The sequence below is a fragment of the Passer domesticus genome, chromosome 8, assembly GCF_036417665.1.
Source record: "Passer domesticus isolate bPasDom1 chromosome 8, bPasDom1.hap1, whole genome shotgun sequence".
Taxonomy (NCBI): domain Eukaryota; kingdom Metazoa; phylum Chordata; class Aves; order Passeriformes; family Passeridae; genus Passer; species Passer domesticus.
In genome coordinates, this window is record NC_087481.1 from 53,190,792 (window position 1) to 53,208,440 (window position 17,649).

Consider the following 17,649-nt stretch of genomic DNA (forward strand, 5'->3'; position numbering starts at 1 on the left):
GTGCGATTTTGGGACATTTTTAGCAGAAATTTCCATCCATCTCACAGATTTTGGGGATCACTTTGACAGGCCCCAACCCCTTGGAAGAAAAGTTCTACTTTTGGTGTGCCAGCATCTTAGGAGCTGACTGCTACTCCCTCGGGCTCTGATCCTGCTCCTATTGCCCAGCTTGAGTGTAGGGACTGAGGCATTCAAATGCTTTCTGGAATTAATTTGGGGTGCTTTTTGTTATTCTGGGACAAAGCAGGTGAGAGGGAGAGAGCAGCAGACAAATAATAAACTTGGAACATCATCTGAGTGGTTTTGGTTCACCTTAAAGAAGAAAAATCAGGAAGGGAAGATGAATTCTGATCTTGAATCACTGAGCATGAAATGAACAATTAAGTCTTCCTCCATCCTATTTGGGGGTTCCAGGTGTTTGTTTGTTGGTTGGTTTGTTTGTTTGTGGGTTTCTGTTGTTATTGTTGTTTTATGGGGGCTTTTTAAGGCAGCATAATTACTTTGCATTTGGATCTTACTCATTTTTCATCTGATTTAATGCCAAGGATAGCAGGGATCCAGAGGTCAAGTCCAAATGTTCCCATGCAGCAGCATGGTGCATGTCTTCTTGGCAATTCCCCACGCATTCCTTCGGAAAATCTGCTCTTGGGATTCCACTATGTTGGAAAATAAAATATTACTTAACAGATAGTACATAAATACAATCCTAGGCCACACCAATAAATGGCCAAAAAGCTGAAAAGATGTTCCTGGCTTTTGTAGACTTTAAAAGTGAGGTTTAAACTGAGCTCATCCCTCCCCACAGGCATCTACAGGAGGAAGCCTCACCAGCTGAGTGCAGGGCTTGGATTTGCAGCTCTTCAGAACGAGTTGCAGAAGTGCAACTTTTATAGCAGTCTTACTTAGACACCTGCAGTTTACACTGAATATCATAAAAGGCTGATTTTCAGCCAAGAGTTATCACACACTTTTTCAGTTCATCACTAACCCATGAAAACCCACAGGTATACTGCAAATGTGAAAGAGAAGGGGGGACCTGGTCTCTCTGCAGACCACTGTTTCTCTCCAAAAGGTGGTACTTTGAGCCAGCCAAAAAAATGAAAGGTATTTAAATGAGAAATTAGGACAAAAAAATCTTCACAATGCACAGGAAGGTTTTTATGTGATTAGAATATTAGATTTTCTCCCCTTTTAATTGAAAGTTGGGGATTTTGACATCAGCAACTCTATTACCTTGTGCTGAGCTTTTCACTTGATCAATTGAATGTTTTGACTGGTATGAAATTTTGTTAATAGGAATATTTTTCTTAGGCATGGGCTCAGATATTTTTCAGAACCTTACCAAAATATCTGTTTGGGAACAAATTTGGCCATAGGCTTTGAATGGTGACAGCATGACGTGTGCAGGTGCAACTATTTCAGTATGTTCTTTGTGCTGGCTGCTCCTGAAATTAGTATTTCAATACATAGGCTATGAAGTAAAGGGAAAAATGAGTCAGTAGAATTATGAATAAACATTATTTATCTTTATTTATCTTATGAATGTTAATTATGGCATTTTATATAATACCTTTTCTATATTAATCTGTGTTGTTGCTCTGTCAGGAAGATGGAGAATTCACTTGCATGTGTGCGTTGTTTGCCAGTGATATTTTCTAAATAAAGAGTTTGGCGTCAGTGAGAAGTGTCTGCTTTCCCAAGACTTTGACCCACCCAGCTTTTCACCCCCACTTTGGGTGACTTTGCAGGTGTTAAACAGGATGGCGCTGAGGCAGGAGGGTCTGACTACCAAAGATATCACTCTCAGAGCTGTTTTAGTTACACTTCATCATCATAAGCATATGGTTTCACTTCCAAGTGTTTAACATTTCCATTTCCTCAGGAAATCATTCCTTCTATTTTTTAAACTTTTGAAACTGGAGGGATGTTTTTACTGGCAGGCGGAACGAGAGCGACACAAGGCTCAGCCCCAGCCCAGGAGAGCCCCTGGCTGCGGTGCCCGCCCGCCTCCCCATCCTGCAGCAGCTCCTGAGCACAGCTCGGGGTGCTCCAGCCCCATCTCTGGGGTGCAGCACGCTGCTAAAACACTCCTTGCTGTAATAAAACCATCCACTCCTTTTTCAGCTTTAGCTGAGACGTGTTTTTCTTTCTTAGTCCACTCCGGGCCCATGCATCCCAAGAATTAGTTGAGTGCAGATTCCTTTAGCTGACTTAGTGAGGCCAACAGCAAGATCAGGGCCTAAGAAAATAATTTGTGTCACCTACAAGGAATGAAAGCATTTTTGTCGTGTATTTGTCTGTGTTGGTACATCCAGCAGTTCAACGCACATGACGGAGGCGTGGATGGCTCCAGGGAGATGCTCTGGCTGTTGCATTTTCAGAGATTATTTCTGGTATTTCCTTTTCCCTTCTCACGTGTTGGCCAAGTTCTGTAGAGTAGGAGGAAAATAGTCCGTGCTCATGTCTTATTTATGTTTTGTTTATCCACATATGTCGTAGTGTTTAGCTGCTTGTTTTATTTCTCTGCTGTACTATGAGGAACAGTTATGGATGTGCAATTTGCATACTAATTTACCTGGTCTCACTGGCCCTTTTGGTAGAAGATCATCCTCTGCTACACTGGGTGTCACCATGTCATAAGAACTTTGATAAACTCACTGCATTTTGTACAACAGTTATTACTGTCCATCAAATGATGTTGTACAAGAGAAAATATGGGGCAAACCAGCTGATTATCTTGTTTGTCCCTTTCTGGTTTACTCTGTTATGAATCCAAAGAGTCTCATTCTTTTTTTGGCATGGGGAAGCTTGCTGTGGGTCTGGGCTTCTGGAAGGATTGAGTCCTGCCACCAGCAGGCCGTGTGCTGCTGGTATTCAGGGTGGATGTTTTATTCATACCTCACAAGAGTTAGTTAGTCAAGGTAGCAGAAATCAGCATCAGGCAGATGCAGTTAAACCTTCACACCTCCCAGGAGAGCTCACCTGAGCTGCTGAGCCTCTGGCACCGTGCCGGCCTCTGGGATGTTTTGAGTGGCTGTCCTGATCCACTCTCCTGACTCCTTCACTTCCCTTAGTGCTGTACGTGCCTGCACATCCCTTCAGCTGTTACTCACTAAAAATGCCACTTGGTCAAGCAGCACAAGCTGGCAGCACCCACAAGGACACCCCAAGGCTGCTCCGTGTCCCAGGGATCCCGCTGGTTTTCCCACCACACCGATCAGTGCCATGATGTTCCATGCTGAAGGCTCCAGCTCAGGCAAGCAAAGCAGTGCCAGGGGGTGGCTGCTGATAATTAGATTGACTGGAGGTCAGGTTAGGATCTACACAGTGATTTTGATCCAGCTTTGCTTGTGAGAGAGCATCAAAACATTGCAGTTTCCTCAACAGATTGAGTGATATCCTGATCCAAAATGGAATGGCAGTGCCAGCAAAAAAATGCTGCTGGCGTCTTGTTCCAAACTGCTTCAGATGACCAGACCCGAGCAGGACCACACCAAATTAAAAGCCCGTTTCAGCTATCCCCAGCCCATGTCTCTAGTGACCACTAGACCAAGTTCCTGATGAAGAGCTTCAGGAACCAGTTCCTGAGGTACAGCCAGGTGCAGCTCTGGGCAGGCTCCCTCCTTCCTCTGACGAGAGGCAGCCTTGGCTGCTCCTGCCCAGTGTCACCCAGCTGCAGGGCAGAACTCCAGCACCTCATACAGCATTTTCTGTTCAGGACAAATGTACCCAGAGGGTGGGGGGGCCCTGGCATGGGCTGCCCAGAGAAGCTGTGGATGCCTCATCCCTGAAAGTGTCCAAGGCCAGGTTGGTTGGTGCAACCTGGGATAGTGGAAGTGTCTCTGCCCATGGCAGGGGATGTGTAATTAGGTGATCTTTAGGATCCCTTCTGACCCAAACCATTCCATGGTTCCATGACAATTCTGGTTGTGCAGAACGTGGTCCCCAGGACACAAACTGAGATGAGCAGGTCCTTCAGATGGATACTTCAGTGGCCAAGGGGAGCTCCATCACAGACATGTCCCTGCACCCAAGGAGCTGAAGGACATGGGGGGCCAAAGCAGAGGGAGAATCAAAGACATTTCAGGAGCAACTATAGGCCCAAGAGAGAAATAGCCAAGGCACTGACAACTTGTGTGGGTTTGGTATGTCTGTTTGCAGTGCTGTGTTATGTGTTTAGAAGCTGGTTGTTTCCATAATAACAGCAAGTGCCATATGGCAGCGAGGAGGGTGGTGAGAAGAATGCCTAAGGAAACACAGTATGTTGTTTGACATGTGTGTACTTGTAGAGGAATAACGTGTCTCAAGCAAGTATTGCTGCTCCAAGCAGGCTGGGGGATTTTCTGCTCTCACCAGAAAAATATCCAAAGCCCTTGGCATTTGTGCTGGTGCCATGCCAGTTAATGATGCCTGCCCTTCATCCATATTCTCCTGCTGATAGTCCTTGTGAGGGACAAAGGACCTTTTGCTTTACTGTGAGTGATGGTTGTGGATGCACCAGCACAAGGGAATGGCATTTAAACATGGCTTTTAAGGGGAAATACAGTTCTGTGAGTTCTGAAATGAGCCAGATGCCATATGCTCTATCCATTCCTTAATGCTCAGCAATTAAATAGCAGAAATTTTGAAACCTTTGAAGATGCATAGTTTACTGTAATTGTTTAATAGAAAGTAGGCTAAGTATTTCCAGAGATGTGGGGCACTCTAGTGCATATCTAGGAAGCATCCAGGAAGGACTCCACAAATTCCAGCTTTTTCTGCCCTTTAATGTATGACTCATATTTCAAGGACTGTAATTTTCTCCCCACATTCCCACCAGTACCACCAGTCTGAGCTGTACCTTTGCATACATTTCCACCACAGAAAAATATGAAATTATTTTTTCATAATAGCCGAATGGCTTTTGCTTGACCTTTACCAACATCAGCCCTACAAAATTCAACCTCTCTTGAGTCCTAAAGCCATTAATTATATTTGTGTTTGGATACCTGAAACATGGTGGAAGGGAGAAGGAGGTTGTGATTTGAGGTTGTAGTTCTGCACTCACTCGCAATGCTTTAAACTCATGAGCAACCCAAAAGGCAGAGCTGTTCTCATTTTCATGCTTCTGTTCTTCTCTTTGTTGCCTCTAGAGAGAGATTACTGCAGCATATGTGAAAAGCAGCCCATTGGAAGGCTTCTCTTTCGGCAGTTCTGTGAAACTCGGCCCGAGCTCGAGTGCTGCATTAGGTTCCTTGACTCAGTGGTAAGTCAATCCTTGTGGTATTTTGGGGTGCTTTGCAATGTTCCCCTGACAGAGGAGACTCCTCTAACCCAAAGAAATCACTGTTTTGTGGGATTTTGTGTCTGAAGTGCTGGAGAAGGACAGGGCTGGTCCCAGCAGCAGCCTGGCACCACTGGCAGCACAGGGACACGCGGGGCTGGTGCCAGCCTAGGGGACATGAGCCAGCAGAGAGGGGTAAGGACAGTCACCCCCACAGTGCTGCTGTGGCCTCCCTTCATGTCCACACCCGAGCAGCTGAGCTGCTGTGAGCAATGTCTGCTGATGGGGGTGAAGCCTGCCGTGCTGGGAGGCACTGGGAGGAAAGGGAAGTTGAGAATGGACTGACAAAAGAGGATGGGGAATGTAATAATCCTGATATCCCTTACCAAGGCCTTTCATCCATAGAGTTCAGGATGGTTCTCAAAGGACACCCTGATAATCACCCTGGTTTTTTTTTCAAATAGGAGAACAGAGGCACAAGCTACATAAATAACTTGACTGAGGTCACTGAGAAACAAATCTGCTCCATTTTCCACCCCAGTGAGCCATCAGTTAACCCAGCCACTGAGCATCACCCCCAAGCCCTGGGGGACCTGACGCTCTTTGCCAGTCTGGCAGCACTTGGCCATGTGTCCTGCCAGCTGTTCACAGTGGAAAAGTCTCTCTGTGACTTCTTTTGCTGGGAACCTGGGGAAGGGGAGGGTGTTGATCAGCCAAAAGGTGAAATGGTACCAAAGGGCAAGATGAATTTGTCACTTGTGAGTGCCCACAGGGTCTCGCTCCCTGGCTAACACTGACAGTCAGAGGCAAAACAATGCATAACAACAGGAATAAAATTGTTTTGTTTGCACCATGGTGAAGCTACTCTGAATTATAGGGAAATGTGAGGATTACACTGAAGCTGTAAAAGTAACAGTCTGGAGAGGACATGTGGTCTCTTAAGGTTTATGTTACTCCTGCAGTAACAACAGCAAACCTACAGAAATTGATGGATAAAGTCATATCTGAGTCAGTTTCAGCTGGTCATGACTTCCACCTGCTATTCCTAGCACTGCTTGTGATTTTCTCTGGTGAAGAGTGTCACCATCAAGGTACATGAGACATCTGACAAACACTCTGTGCAGCTGTGCTCAAGGCCAGCAGGACACTTTGGGTACCCTGAATGTGTTTGTCCTGTGTTGGACCAGCATTGTCCAGTGAGGTGTCTGCCACTGATGAAACACCACACACCCCTCTGGGGGGAGGCACCCCAGCTCTGCCACCTGCAGCCCCGAGGAGATGGCAATTTCTGCAGGAATCCCTGGGAAGGCAGCCACAGGATGTGGAAACCCAGGGCACCTGGAATATTTCTCTGTCTGCTCTGGGGTGCCCTGACCCCCAGGGGAGCCCTAACTTTGACCCTCATTCATGGAGAAAGTTTCCCAGACTTCAATATAGACTGGAATCCACAAAAGTGTGGAATAGATTATAGAGAGCAGTGTAGGTGTGTCACTGGGTGAGAAATTTAGGGTTTGGGATTTTCAGTGTGCTGTGGATGGAAGCAGGATGGAGGGCACAGGGTGTCGTCCTGGGTTTCTTCTTCATGCTTCACCTTCCTCCTTCTTCATGGGTTTGGGTGGCACTCTGTAATTGGGCAGAAAAGTCCACATTGCTCTTTGGGATCAGTTATTGGGTTAAAACGGAAAATAATCCAGGTGTCAGTTCTTAATTGGATAGTTTAGTCTTAAAAGACCTTGTAACAAGAGTTTGTTGGCCATTTTGTGCCTTCTAATGAAAAGCTGCAGAACTCACAGTAGTGAGACTGTTTTACTGATAAGAAATAATAAACACCTGAGTCCAAACATGAACTACTGTCTTAAGTGCCTTCAGTCCAGACCCAGAGAAACCAACAACTGGCACCACCACACAAAGACAGCTTGTAAATTCTTTAATCTCAGGCAGAGCCGTGCTCAGTTTGGGGATGCTCAGCAGCTCTGTTCTCTCTCCTCCCCACAGCTGCAGGCAGCACATTTTGGTTCCAGCAGCTCCCAGGGGCTGTGGAACAGAATCCCCCAGTGTGCGAGCCCTGCCTGCACTCAGGGCATGCCACTGACAGCAGGAACAACATCTGGGCACGGGGAAACATCTGTCCAGCAGCCCAGGGCACCATGTGCCAGCCATGGCTGCAGTGCTGCCCAGCCTGCTGCTGGCTCTGGGGACTGAGGGCACTGTGTCACCCACTGCTCCTGCAAAAGCTCCTGGTTGTCACAGTCATGTTTTCTGGGAAAAGCCCCTTGCCCAGGGTTTCTCTCCTGGGAAGCTGAGAGGCCTCAGAGAAAAAGGAAAACAGTATTATCTGATTTGTTTCTCCTGTGTTTTGCTGCTTTGGGATGTGGTTGGAGATTGTTTATCCAGCAGGTGATTGTTTCACTGGTTTCTGCTGTGAATTATTTTGGCTTATTGGCTAATTGAGGCCAAGCTGTGTTGGACTCTGAAGAGAGAGACATGAGTTTTTCATTAGTATTCTTTGAGCCTTCTGTCTGTATCCTTTCTGTATTCTTTAGTATAGTTTAGTATAGTACTCTTTTTATATTATAGATCATAAAATAATGAATTAGCCTTCTAAGAACATGGAGTCAGATTCATCATTCCTTCCTTCGTCTGGGAATATATAAGAAAAATACAAGACCTGGTGGCACTGGCTTTGTTTTAAAGGTGTGTCTCCAAGCAATCCCAAGCTGATATTCCTAAATCCTTTTGCTTTTCACCCAGCCCAAGTTGCTTTTGCAGGATGGAGCTGCCCTGGGTACCTTGACTGGGCTGGGGGTCTGTTCCCAGTTAGGCTCAGACTGGCACTGTGAGGATTTGATAAACAAAATGCCAGTCTGGCTGGAGGTCTGTATCCTTATCTTTCTCTCTTCTTTTTAACACTAATTAACATCAGTCTCATTTGTTTATTGATTTCAAATTCTGTATAAGCTTGCTCCCAGCCCATGAAAATCCCTGCATTAGGCAATATTAAGGTCAAGCAACACAGCCCTTTGCCATTAAATTGGATGATTGCTACTGAAATTTGCCCAGCGGGGTGACACTGTGTTTAGTGAGTGGTGGGATTCAAGCCAGCCCTATGGTAGGCAAAAAAAGGCCCTATAATGAGACCAGGAGTCTGACTTTACAGCCCTAATCTGAGACCACCAGGAATGGGAAACCTTTTCTAGACCACCTGCTGTAACGAGCAGGAAAAGCCAAGAGCCTTCATTTTCTTTTGTCTTACACATTTTTCTAACACGAGATGCAAAAATTACCTTTTGTGTAATGTCAAATAAAGGGAAAATATAAAAGGGGATCATATTTAGCTCTTCTTGAGGGACTCAAAGAGCTTTTTACACATTGAAAGGGAGGATTATCTCTCTTTTTCAGTGCCTATCTAAGTGACTTGACTCAGTAAGTCACTGGCAGAAGCCAGTACTTGATGCCTCCCAATATTTTGTATAGTTTTTCAACTCATGCACTCAGCTGTCTGCAAGGAAAGAAGTGACTGAGGCTTCTGGGAGAAACCCAGAAGCTGAGTCAGTCATTTAACAACCTATCAACATCCTTGTGAGAGACTAAACTCTCTCACACCTTTGCTTCCAAAGGCTGGTAGAATCATCCAGACCTTGCAGACCAGAATATGTAAAGAGACAAAAAAATCCTCTCCTGACTGGACATTTATGTCAGCTGTTGTGTGAAATAACTAACCTGGTCTGATGTAGTCTCCTGCAAATGTAATTATGGCAGGATTTGGGGATTTCTTTTTTCTGTTAAGCAGTTGTTAAGCTGCCTTCTGAAGGAAAAGGATTTGTATCACTGAATTCTGCGTGCATGTAGGTGTGTAGCTGTCAGTTCCCTCTGAGACCTGTGAATACCTTGGCCAATTTCAACCAGTAATTGAGACAAAAGTGCTCAGAGGCATAAAGCCTCTCCATGTTTTGTGAGAGCAGTGTTTGGGTAATCAGTCACAATCGATTGCAGCCCAGACTAACACGACGTGTGGTTTGTAAGCAGCAGGCCCCAACATTAGATGATAACAGTGATAAGAACAAAGAGATGCAGAGTCTGCAGCACAGCACTGGTGGAAGGAACTGTGGGTGTTTGGTTCCCACTGCTGCTGGGGGACCAGTGAGTCTGTCAGTCTGTCTGTCTGTCTGTCTGGGAAATGGAGCAACAGCAACCCCTTCTCCCAGCTGGCACGAGGGCTGTAAGGACAGACAGCCATCTCTTGCTGCAGATATTGTGCAAACAAACTCATGACAGAGGTCCTGATGGCCGAGGTAAAATATCCACCGAGCTGCCATGAGCTCTGGAGGCATCGCGTGCTTGTCTGGGTGCTGGGAGCCACAGAGCTCTGCCCTGGACGGCTCAGCAAAGCCTGGTGTAGCCCTTCAGATGGTGGAACTGTGTGAACATAAACTGTTATCATTAGGTGGAGATGGTCTGTGATTAAGTGGGCTTCCCTTGGAGCCCTTACCCAGGGGATCACGCACAGCCCTGAGGCACGCTTTGCTCTGCTTACAAATATTTTAGCAACATCGCTCGACTTTGGAGCTGTTGAAAGAGAGCCATTAAAATAAAGAGTGAGGGGAATGTTTCCTGTGCTAAAAGGCAGATCAGTGAGCAGGCAAGGGGCTAGCAAGCTGTGTTTGCTTCTCCACAGCCAGTGCCTCCAGCACAAGAAAGTGGCAGTTCAGTTCAGCAGGGACCTCTTGCCCCTGTCCCCTTCTCATCAGCACATTCCCAGGGTGCCAGCACCTGACATTTCCTTCTCCTGTGATTTTATGTGTCATTAAAATGAAGGCTTTAGCTTTTTTTAGGACTCCCTTTCCTGCTTCATCTACTCACATTCATAATTTTTTTTTTTTACCAAGGGAGGGCTTTTAACAATTTAATGTGGACCAGATTTAGGTTGACTGGAGGAGAATGTGGACAATTTTGATCATTATTTTCTCTCTAATGTGAACAAGGTCACTTTTTTTGCACTGATGTCACACAAAAATACATCTTGTGGAGGAGAATAGCCCTGCTGCCTCTCTCCAGTTTGTTTCTGCTCGTGATATCTGGGCTCAGGGGCCAGGGTGAGAGGCACAATCTCCTCAGGTGGACTTTTCAGCTGAATGCTTCACTAGACATGGCACTTACCTGGGGTGCAAGGATGAGTGAGCATCCATTTAATGCCATTTGTAAAAACCCTGTCTTGCTGTTAGGGAGATTTCATTTGGTTAAGTCCCTTTTGTGGTATATAAACCATCTGTGTATGTGTGTCTTAAAGCTGTTCAAGGCTTTTCCCATCAGAAATGCCAGTTTGTTGGTATCAACAAACTCATTAACTCAAAATGTGTTTTCAAACAGTTGAAAGGGCTCTTTCTGCCCTGCCTTTAAAAATGAAAAATATGGTTTCAAGTTCACTTTTCATTTAGAAATGCAAGTTATTATGAATCCCAGCTGTTTGAGGCTTGCCTTCCAATTTTTAGTCACAGATTTTAAATCTCCAGCAGAGGCAAGTGCAAGGACAGGCAGTGAGGACAGAGCAATAACAGGGCAGAGCCTGGAGTCTGAGAAAAGACTGAGCAGAGAGATATTCTCAGATAACAGAGGAGGGAGCTGAGAAAGTGGAGGTGAAAAATTGGGACTGAAATGCCAGTAACCTCCTGCAGATGCTCAAAAGGTGATTCCACTCTTGCTGACTTTTACCAAGAAGCCAAAACTCTGGTGGGGGTGTCTGTTCCCATCTCCTGGTGGGTACAAGGGGTGATGATTCCCTCAGCTGTGCCATGCTGCCACAGGCAACCACCAGCTGCCTGCTGTGGGAGAGCATCCTCCCAGATCTGCAGAGAGATCTCTTTGGATATGTTTTTCCATTTTCACACATTTTTGGCCATGCAGTTTCAGGAGCTCAAAGTTTAAGGTGAAAAGCAGATATTACAGAAATTGCTGTGTCAGAATCAATGTGAGCCCCTGTGGGGTCCCTGTGTGATTGCCCTGGTCGCTCTCCATGCATCACAGGGAGCCTCCAGCCCCCAAACCTGAGCTGTCCCTCAGCCCATGGTCCCATCCCACAGCCAGCCACAGGCTAGATGTTGCTCCCTTTCCCAGCTGAAAAGCATTTTTCCATCTGATCCCTTTCAGCCTGTCCTGAGGGCAGCTGCTCCAAAGGGAAGGACACTTTGCACTCCCATTCCTCCATCCAGCCACGGCTGCCTCTATGGAGGAAGGAGCCACCAACATAACTACCACCTCCAGAAGAGCAGCCAGAAGAAAAGCTAGCAGCAGACAGTGGCCAGCCCACATCCTCTCCCCATTTGGGCTGAAGGATCTGTGCCTGCCCACAGAAAGAGCCTTCCCTGCAGCTTGTCCCACGGAGTCAGGGTGATCGTAAATCCTCCCCTCATTTATGGGCTATGAATAGGGCCCTGTCTGACCTAACTAGGGCATGGAGAAGCTATTAGACTTCAGAGCAGGAGCCTTGAAACACATGCCTGGATTCATCAAAGGAATAATGGAAAATATTTTGTTCCACGCGGATTTTAAGAAATGATGTTATTTCTAGCAATTAGGGATTTGCAAACTGTAGCAGTGCTTTTGAGTATTGGGAAAGAAAGGGAGGTATCTTGTGATTTAAGCACAAGACCAGGAATTGAGGACCTTGGTGGCTTCCCAGGCAGGTGGCAGAGAGAGCATGGGGACATCCCTGTCTATCTGCTGTAATAGCAGGTTATGGCTGAAAATCCACCAGGGTCTGCTGCTGACAGCTCAAAAATGGCACCGAAGGGAGAAATAATAATGAACTTAGGAACAAAATAAAACAAGCTTCTAGTGCAGACCTACAGTGAAATCAACACTGTGCACAGTTGGAGCTCATGGTTCCTTGTCACATCCTCACTTGTCTGTCACTTCCCACCTTCGCCACCACCATGTCACATTTCCTGGGAATGTCAAATGCAAGTGTAATTAAACCTTCTTTTTATTCTTTGCTGTCTATCTTGAGGCAGAACAAGATCCTCTGGATATATGTGTATTTAGCTCTGCATATGTTGGATCCCATCAGGAATGGCACTTCAAGACATCCAGTTCTTGCTGAGTTTCTGTCTTCTGCTCTGTCCTGATTTGTTTCCTGTGGTACAGTTCAGATGGGATGTAACTGTTTGAGGTTTTGTGTGGCAAACAGGACTGCAAGTTTTTCAACAGCTCTCCTGGTGCACTTCAAAGAGGAGATGATGACTTATAATCAGGTTTTATTTGCCAGAGAGACAATATATTATCAGAATTTGAAAGCAAATGAAGGAGAGAGAAATCATGGAGAAAAATGCTGCTAAGATGCTCTAAGCATTTCAGAGTTTCTGTACTTTAAGAGCTGAAATGACCCATACTCAGATACCATCTAAAAGGACAGGAAATTAGATAAAGATTTTTTTTTAAACTCTTGAATTAAGTTTTATGAGAACCTAATCAGTTTCATCCCCAAAACTGTCACTTAAAAAGAAGTACTGTACTTGTGGATTTTAGTTTTTGGTTGTTTTTTCATCATTTTTATTTACATCCATTATCATTTCTCAAACCAAATCAGATCATAATTCCAGATTGTTCAAGCAGCCTGCCTTGCCTGTGTGTAAATATGCAGCTCCAGCCTTGAGCTGCAATAGCTAAATGAGCACTGGCCAGATAGAAGGGGAATAGCATTATTACTACATTGTGGTTTCCATGTCATTCCTAGGTTTGCTTAGCTGGGCTATCCATTACAGCCAGCCTGCAGATTTATTGCATCCAGCCTGGAGCAGTACATACATCTTCCAGTGGGCAATAGTTCTGAAATTTCTTCTTCTAAGTGTTTGCCAGTTCAGTCTGATTTACCTTTTTTTTTTTTTTTTTTTTTTAAAGCTTCCTCCTCATTTATCATCACAGACAGCTTGTATTGGACCAGGTTATTTAATTGGCTTGGCAGGATTTTCTGGGATCCTTTTTTTAATACAGTCATGAAAGCTGTTAGGCTGTCGACTTCTTTTTTTTAATTCTATTTATTTAATTCTGGAAAATATTTTGACCTGAAGTCTAAAGCTTCCAAGCAGTGCCAAGCAGGAATGTCCCTAAGAGAACTTGTCATTTAGCCACTGGGGTCCCCTGCAGCACGTTTCCTTCAAATGCCTGCCATGGATCCAAAACTTTAGCTGAAGTGATTAATATCTTTGTGGTACACATGTTGTGCTTCTTTTGTTTCTAATGTAAACAAAGCTCATCAAAAGTCAGTAATGCTTCATTACCTAGAGTAGTCGGAATTTTAAAATGTAGGTAGACTTTGTGTGTGAGGATGGGGTGCTCCCTTTTTTAATGCACTAGGGAAGCCAAAGAGAATTTTGCTTATGGTGTCTGTTCCTCTAAGTGATTGCTCTTGTTTCCTCTTGGCTTAAGAAATCTGCCTAAGAAATCAGGAGGGACTGAGCTAAGGGTCACTAATGGGCAGGTTTCTCTGCTTTGCACAGGTATTGCTAGACCAAGGTGAAGGCATAAATACGTAGAAAAGACACATTAAACAAAAAAGACAACATATTGAATTTTATATATGTATATATATCTATATATGTATTCACCTGGCACTTGAAACACCACTGTGGCAAGGGTTAACAATTGTTCACTTTCTCTACCACTCAAAGAAACAATTTTACCTTCTGTGTCCACCTTCCTTTTGAGCAAAACCAAATGAAATTGATCTCTCTTGTCACTGAATGCTTTCTGAGAGCTGGCTTTGCAAGGTTATAAAATATAAATTAATTAAATGGTATTGGTGTTAATTAAGAGGCAAAGCCCCAGAAGATGCACTGCTAGGGTCTGGTCAAAATATAGTGGAAGGATTTTAATAAGATTGTGTGTACAGGTTTTACTTCCACCAGAAAATTATATTTGTCCTTCAAAGTTTTCATACAGAATGTTCTGTTAAGGCCACATCCAAAATGAAGTTATAATGGTGAAATATGAGTGTAAATATTGACTTTTATTTTTTGTATCTCTCTTCCAGGCAGAATATGAAATTGCTCCAGATGAAAAGCTGGGAGAGAAAGGAAAGGAAATCATGATGAAATACCTCACCCCAGAGGTAAGGGGCAGCCAAAGTGGCATTACTGAAGGAATGCTGCAAGGCACACCTTTACTGAACAAGGTTGTTACAGGCTTTGTGAGCCAGACTCCTAAAATTTATGGTGGCAATCTCCAGTGAATAAACCTGCAAGTCTTACACAAACAGTCGGAGAGAAAAAAAATTATAATGCAATCCAGAAATTGACTTCTAAGGATGAACTTGACTTACCAGGGGCTTAATTCATCCGTGGATGAGCAGAAGGCTTCTCTGGTCTCTTCTCAGTGTGCAAAGCTCTGCATTGGGGGTGTAATGCAAGACACCTCAGCTGTTACCAACAGATGCCCCAATTATTTCCTATCCATCTCAGAAGTGGTGATGGCATTTCATATTCTGTTGTGTAGAAAGCACAGGCAAAAATGATCTTTCATAACAGAGACTGTATTGTGGTACAGAAATTCCCATTTCTTCCCCAAGGCTGGGCAGGGACATGCAGGACTGACAGGGGACACTGGGGTTGGGAGCTCAGAGGTGCTGTCACCCATCCTTGTGCCCAAGGTGGGTCCTGAGTGCTGTGGGAAGGAGAGGAGCTCAAGGGAGCAGCAGTCCACAGGGTGGCACTCCAAACAGAGACACAGGATGTGCTGCTGGAATTTGGGACAGGCTGCTCTGGGACTAACCCTTTTTGGGGGGTTACAATCATTTCCTGACCACATTTCACCTTTGCTACACAAGTCACTGCCAGTAAGCAGTAAACATCCAGCTTCAAACACAAGAGCAGCTTCAAACACAAGAGCAGCCCTAGGATTTTTCCTAAGTTGCTTTCGTAAGAGTAATCAAAGACGTACAACTGCTGCTTCAACTGTTTTACAAAAGTAATGCATCTGACCTTCAGGAGAATTAATCACATTTTTGGCAGATGTCTTTCTAGAGGGTTTAAATGGTACAATATGTTTTGGAGGTGCAGGGGCAGAGCAGACCACTCTTTTTCCACTCAGTCATTTTCCTACAATAAACTTTGATGCATACTTTCAGTTATCTCAGGCTGCATTTTGGGATCTGGTTTCATTTACTGAGCCTGGCTAGTTTCATGTGCAGCCATTGAGCACTGCCAGTATGAGTTCCTGCTGCCCATTCATTAGGGGCATGAAGTTCCACTGCTTTTTAAATCCACCAAAATGACCTTTTGTCTTAAAATTCCTGTCAACAGAGCAACAAACTCTGAGGGAAAATATTTCCCACTGCTCCAGCTCCCATCTGGAAAGGGAGAAAGGCATTTTGCTGATAGCAGAGCTAGTAAAGTGAGGGGAGAATAGCACTGCTTCACTTCAGCCAGTCTTGCTGCAGGTTTCCAAAAGCCCTTCAGTGCTGTCCATTGGCTCTCCTGCCATCCATGGTACAGCCAGAAGCACATGGAATAATTTAGTGAACGTGCAGTGAAGACCAAGCTGAAAACTGCTGCTTCTTCATCAACAAAGAACGGTGGTGTTACAGGAAGGAAAAATACTGGGACTCCAGAGCTGGAGTTTCCATTCTCTGCTGTGCCCTGGACTTCTTATTTGACCTGTGTACCTGGTTTCTCAGTATGTAAAATTGGCACAGCATATTTACAGTCTGTCCTGAGACTTTTCTGGTATTTGCAAGTTGCCTTAACAGCTCTGAGCAGAAGGAAACTGGATGACCTCCAGTGGTCCCTTCCAACATCACCCATTTTTTGATCCTGTGAAACACAGAGCTGCTCTCCTTTGCTTGTAATCTAAAACTGCTTCCCTGCTGGTGGTGCTTTCATGTCTGCATTGGTCTTGCTGCACTTTTGTTCCTTAATGAGAAACTTCTGCTTCTTCCCAGAGGGATGTGGAAACCCTGCATAGCAGAAAATACTTCCTAGAGGCAAGGTAGACTGTGCTGCAACAATGGATTGAATACTAGACTTTCTAATAGGTGTCCCATGCAACAAATACTTAAAAAACTAGAGCAAGGCCTGGACTGATTTGATTTCATTTTAGATACCTAACTAAGGTAGCCAGGTTAGGAGTGCAGATGGCATACTGTCCTTTCTTGTCAAGAAGGAGAAATACGTATCTCCAAAGGACACATTTGAAACATTAGAAGTCAGTGATTCAAAGGACTGATGTCTGCAGTCCAAACAGAAGAATCTGGACCCAAATGTCCTAATGGAACATCATCCTGGCCAGCAAAGAAACCTTCTTTTCATTGGAATCAGCATTTCTCTATTTAATTATCAATCCCTTGAAAGGTACAAATTGCTGCTGTTTCTGGAGTCTTCTGCTTTCAGCTGAAAGCTTCTTTTAAGTAGGTGTGTGTCTGTGCTTCAAAGAACCTGATTGTCTTGATACAAAAAAAGCGTGACATACAGCTTGACTGATAGAATAAAATTACAGGTTTAGTTCTTGGACAGATAATTCAGTCTTATAATGTGAGGAGTGTTTTTCCCAGAGTGCAGGATCAGAAACACAGTGAAAACAAAAAGTAGACTTCTTGCTCTTTAATATTTATAAATGATTTTTAGTTCTTGCTTCAGTTTTTAAAGGGCATACATATTTAACATAAAACGTGTCAGCGTATCACCATTCCAAAGGGCGCTCATTTGCATAGGGAACATGCACTTTATTTAATAAAACATACACTTCTTGCACAGCAGAAAGGAAGAGAAGGCACTTTCCCAGATGAGCAGACATCCCAGCAGGACTCCCAGCCCCGTGTGACTCACAGAGTCACTGCCTGTGAGACGCCTGCCCTGAGGCCACTAAACAAACTCTGCGCTTGCCAGGGTGGTAGAGCAAGGAGGTGCCTTCTCAAGTGAGCACAATTCAGGCTCTCTACAGCTCTGGCATCCTGAACAGCCCCTACCTGCTTGTTGGAAAATCGAAATTTTAGTCCTGGTGCACAAGCAGGTCAGGCTTCCACCGTGTCCCTGACCTACAGAAAACAGCAATGACAAATCCTGACAAATCCTGGCACCTGGAAGGAAATATGGCTGGTTGAGGTGGAAGGAAGTGTGGGTGGTTTAGGTAGAAGGAAGCAGGGATGGTTAAGGTGGAAGGAAACGTGGGTGGTTTAGGTGGAAGGAAGTGTGGGTGGTTTAGGTGGAAGGAAGTGTGGGTGGTTTAGGTGGAAGGAAGTGTGGATGGTTTAGGTGGAAGGAAGTGTGGGTGGTTTAGGTGGAAGGAAGTGTGGATGGTTTAGGCCTCTCAAAGAAGAGGTACATGGGAACAACCTCCCTAAGGGTGTGGTGGAGTCCTCATCACTGGAGGTTTTCAGCATGCTGTTGGGCACTGGATCA

General features: G+C 44.8%; 1 protein-coding gene across 2 annotated transcripts in view; it reads left to right on the forward strand.

Moving 5' to 3' along the window:
* GRK5 (G protein-coupled receptor kinase 5) overlaps positions 1 to 17,649 on the forward strand; it is a 155,785-nt gene that overhangs the window by 89,787 nt on the left and 48,349 nt on the right. Inside the window, exons 3-4 of one of the 2 annotated variants that reach the window (XM_064431455.1) lie at positions 5,133 to 5,245; positions 14,289 to 14,366. In XM_064431455.1, the coding sequence (XP_064287525.1) occupies positions 5,133 to 5,245; positions 14,289 to 14,366 (191 nt within the window). Of the gene's footprint in view, positions 1 to 5,132; positions 5,246 to 14,288; positions 14,367 to 17,649 lie in introns of those variants that run through there. The other variant, XM_064431456.1, reaches the window with a different exon arrangement.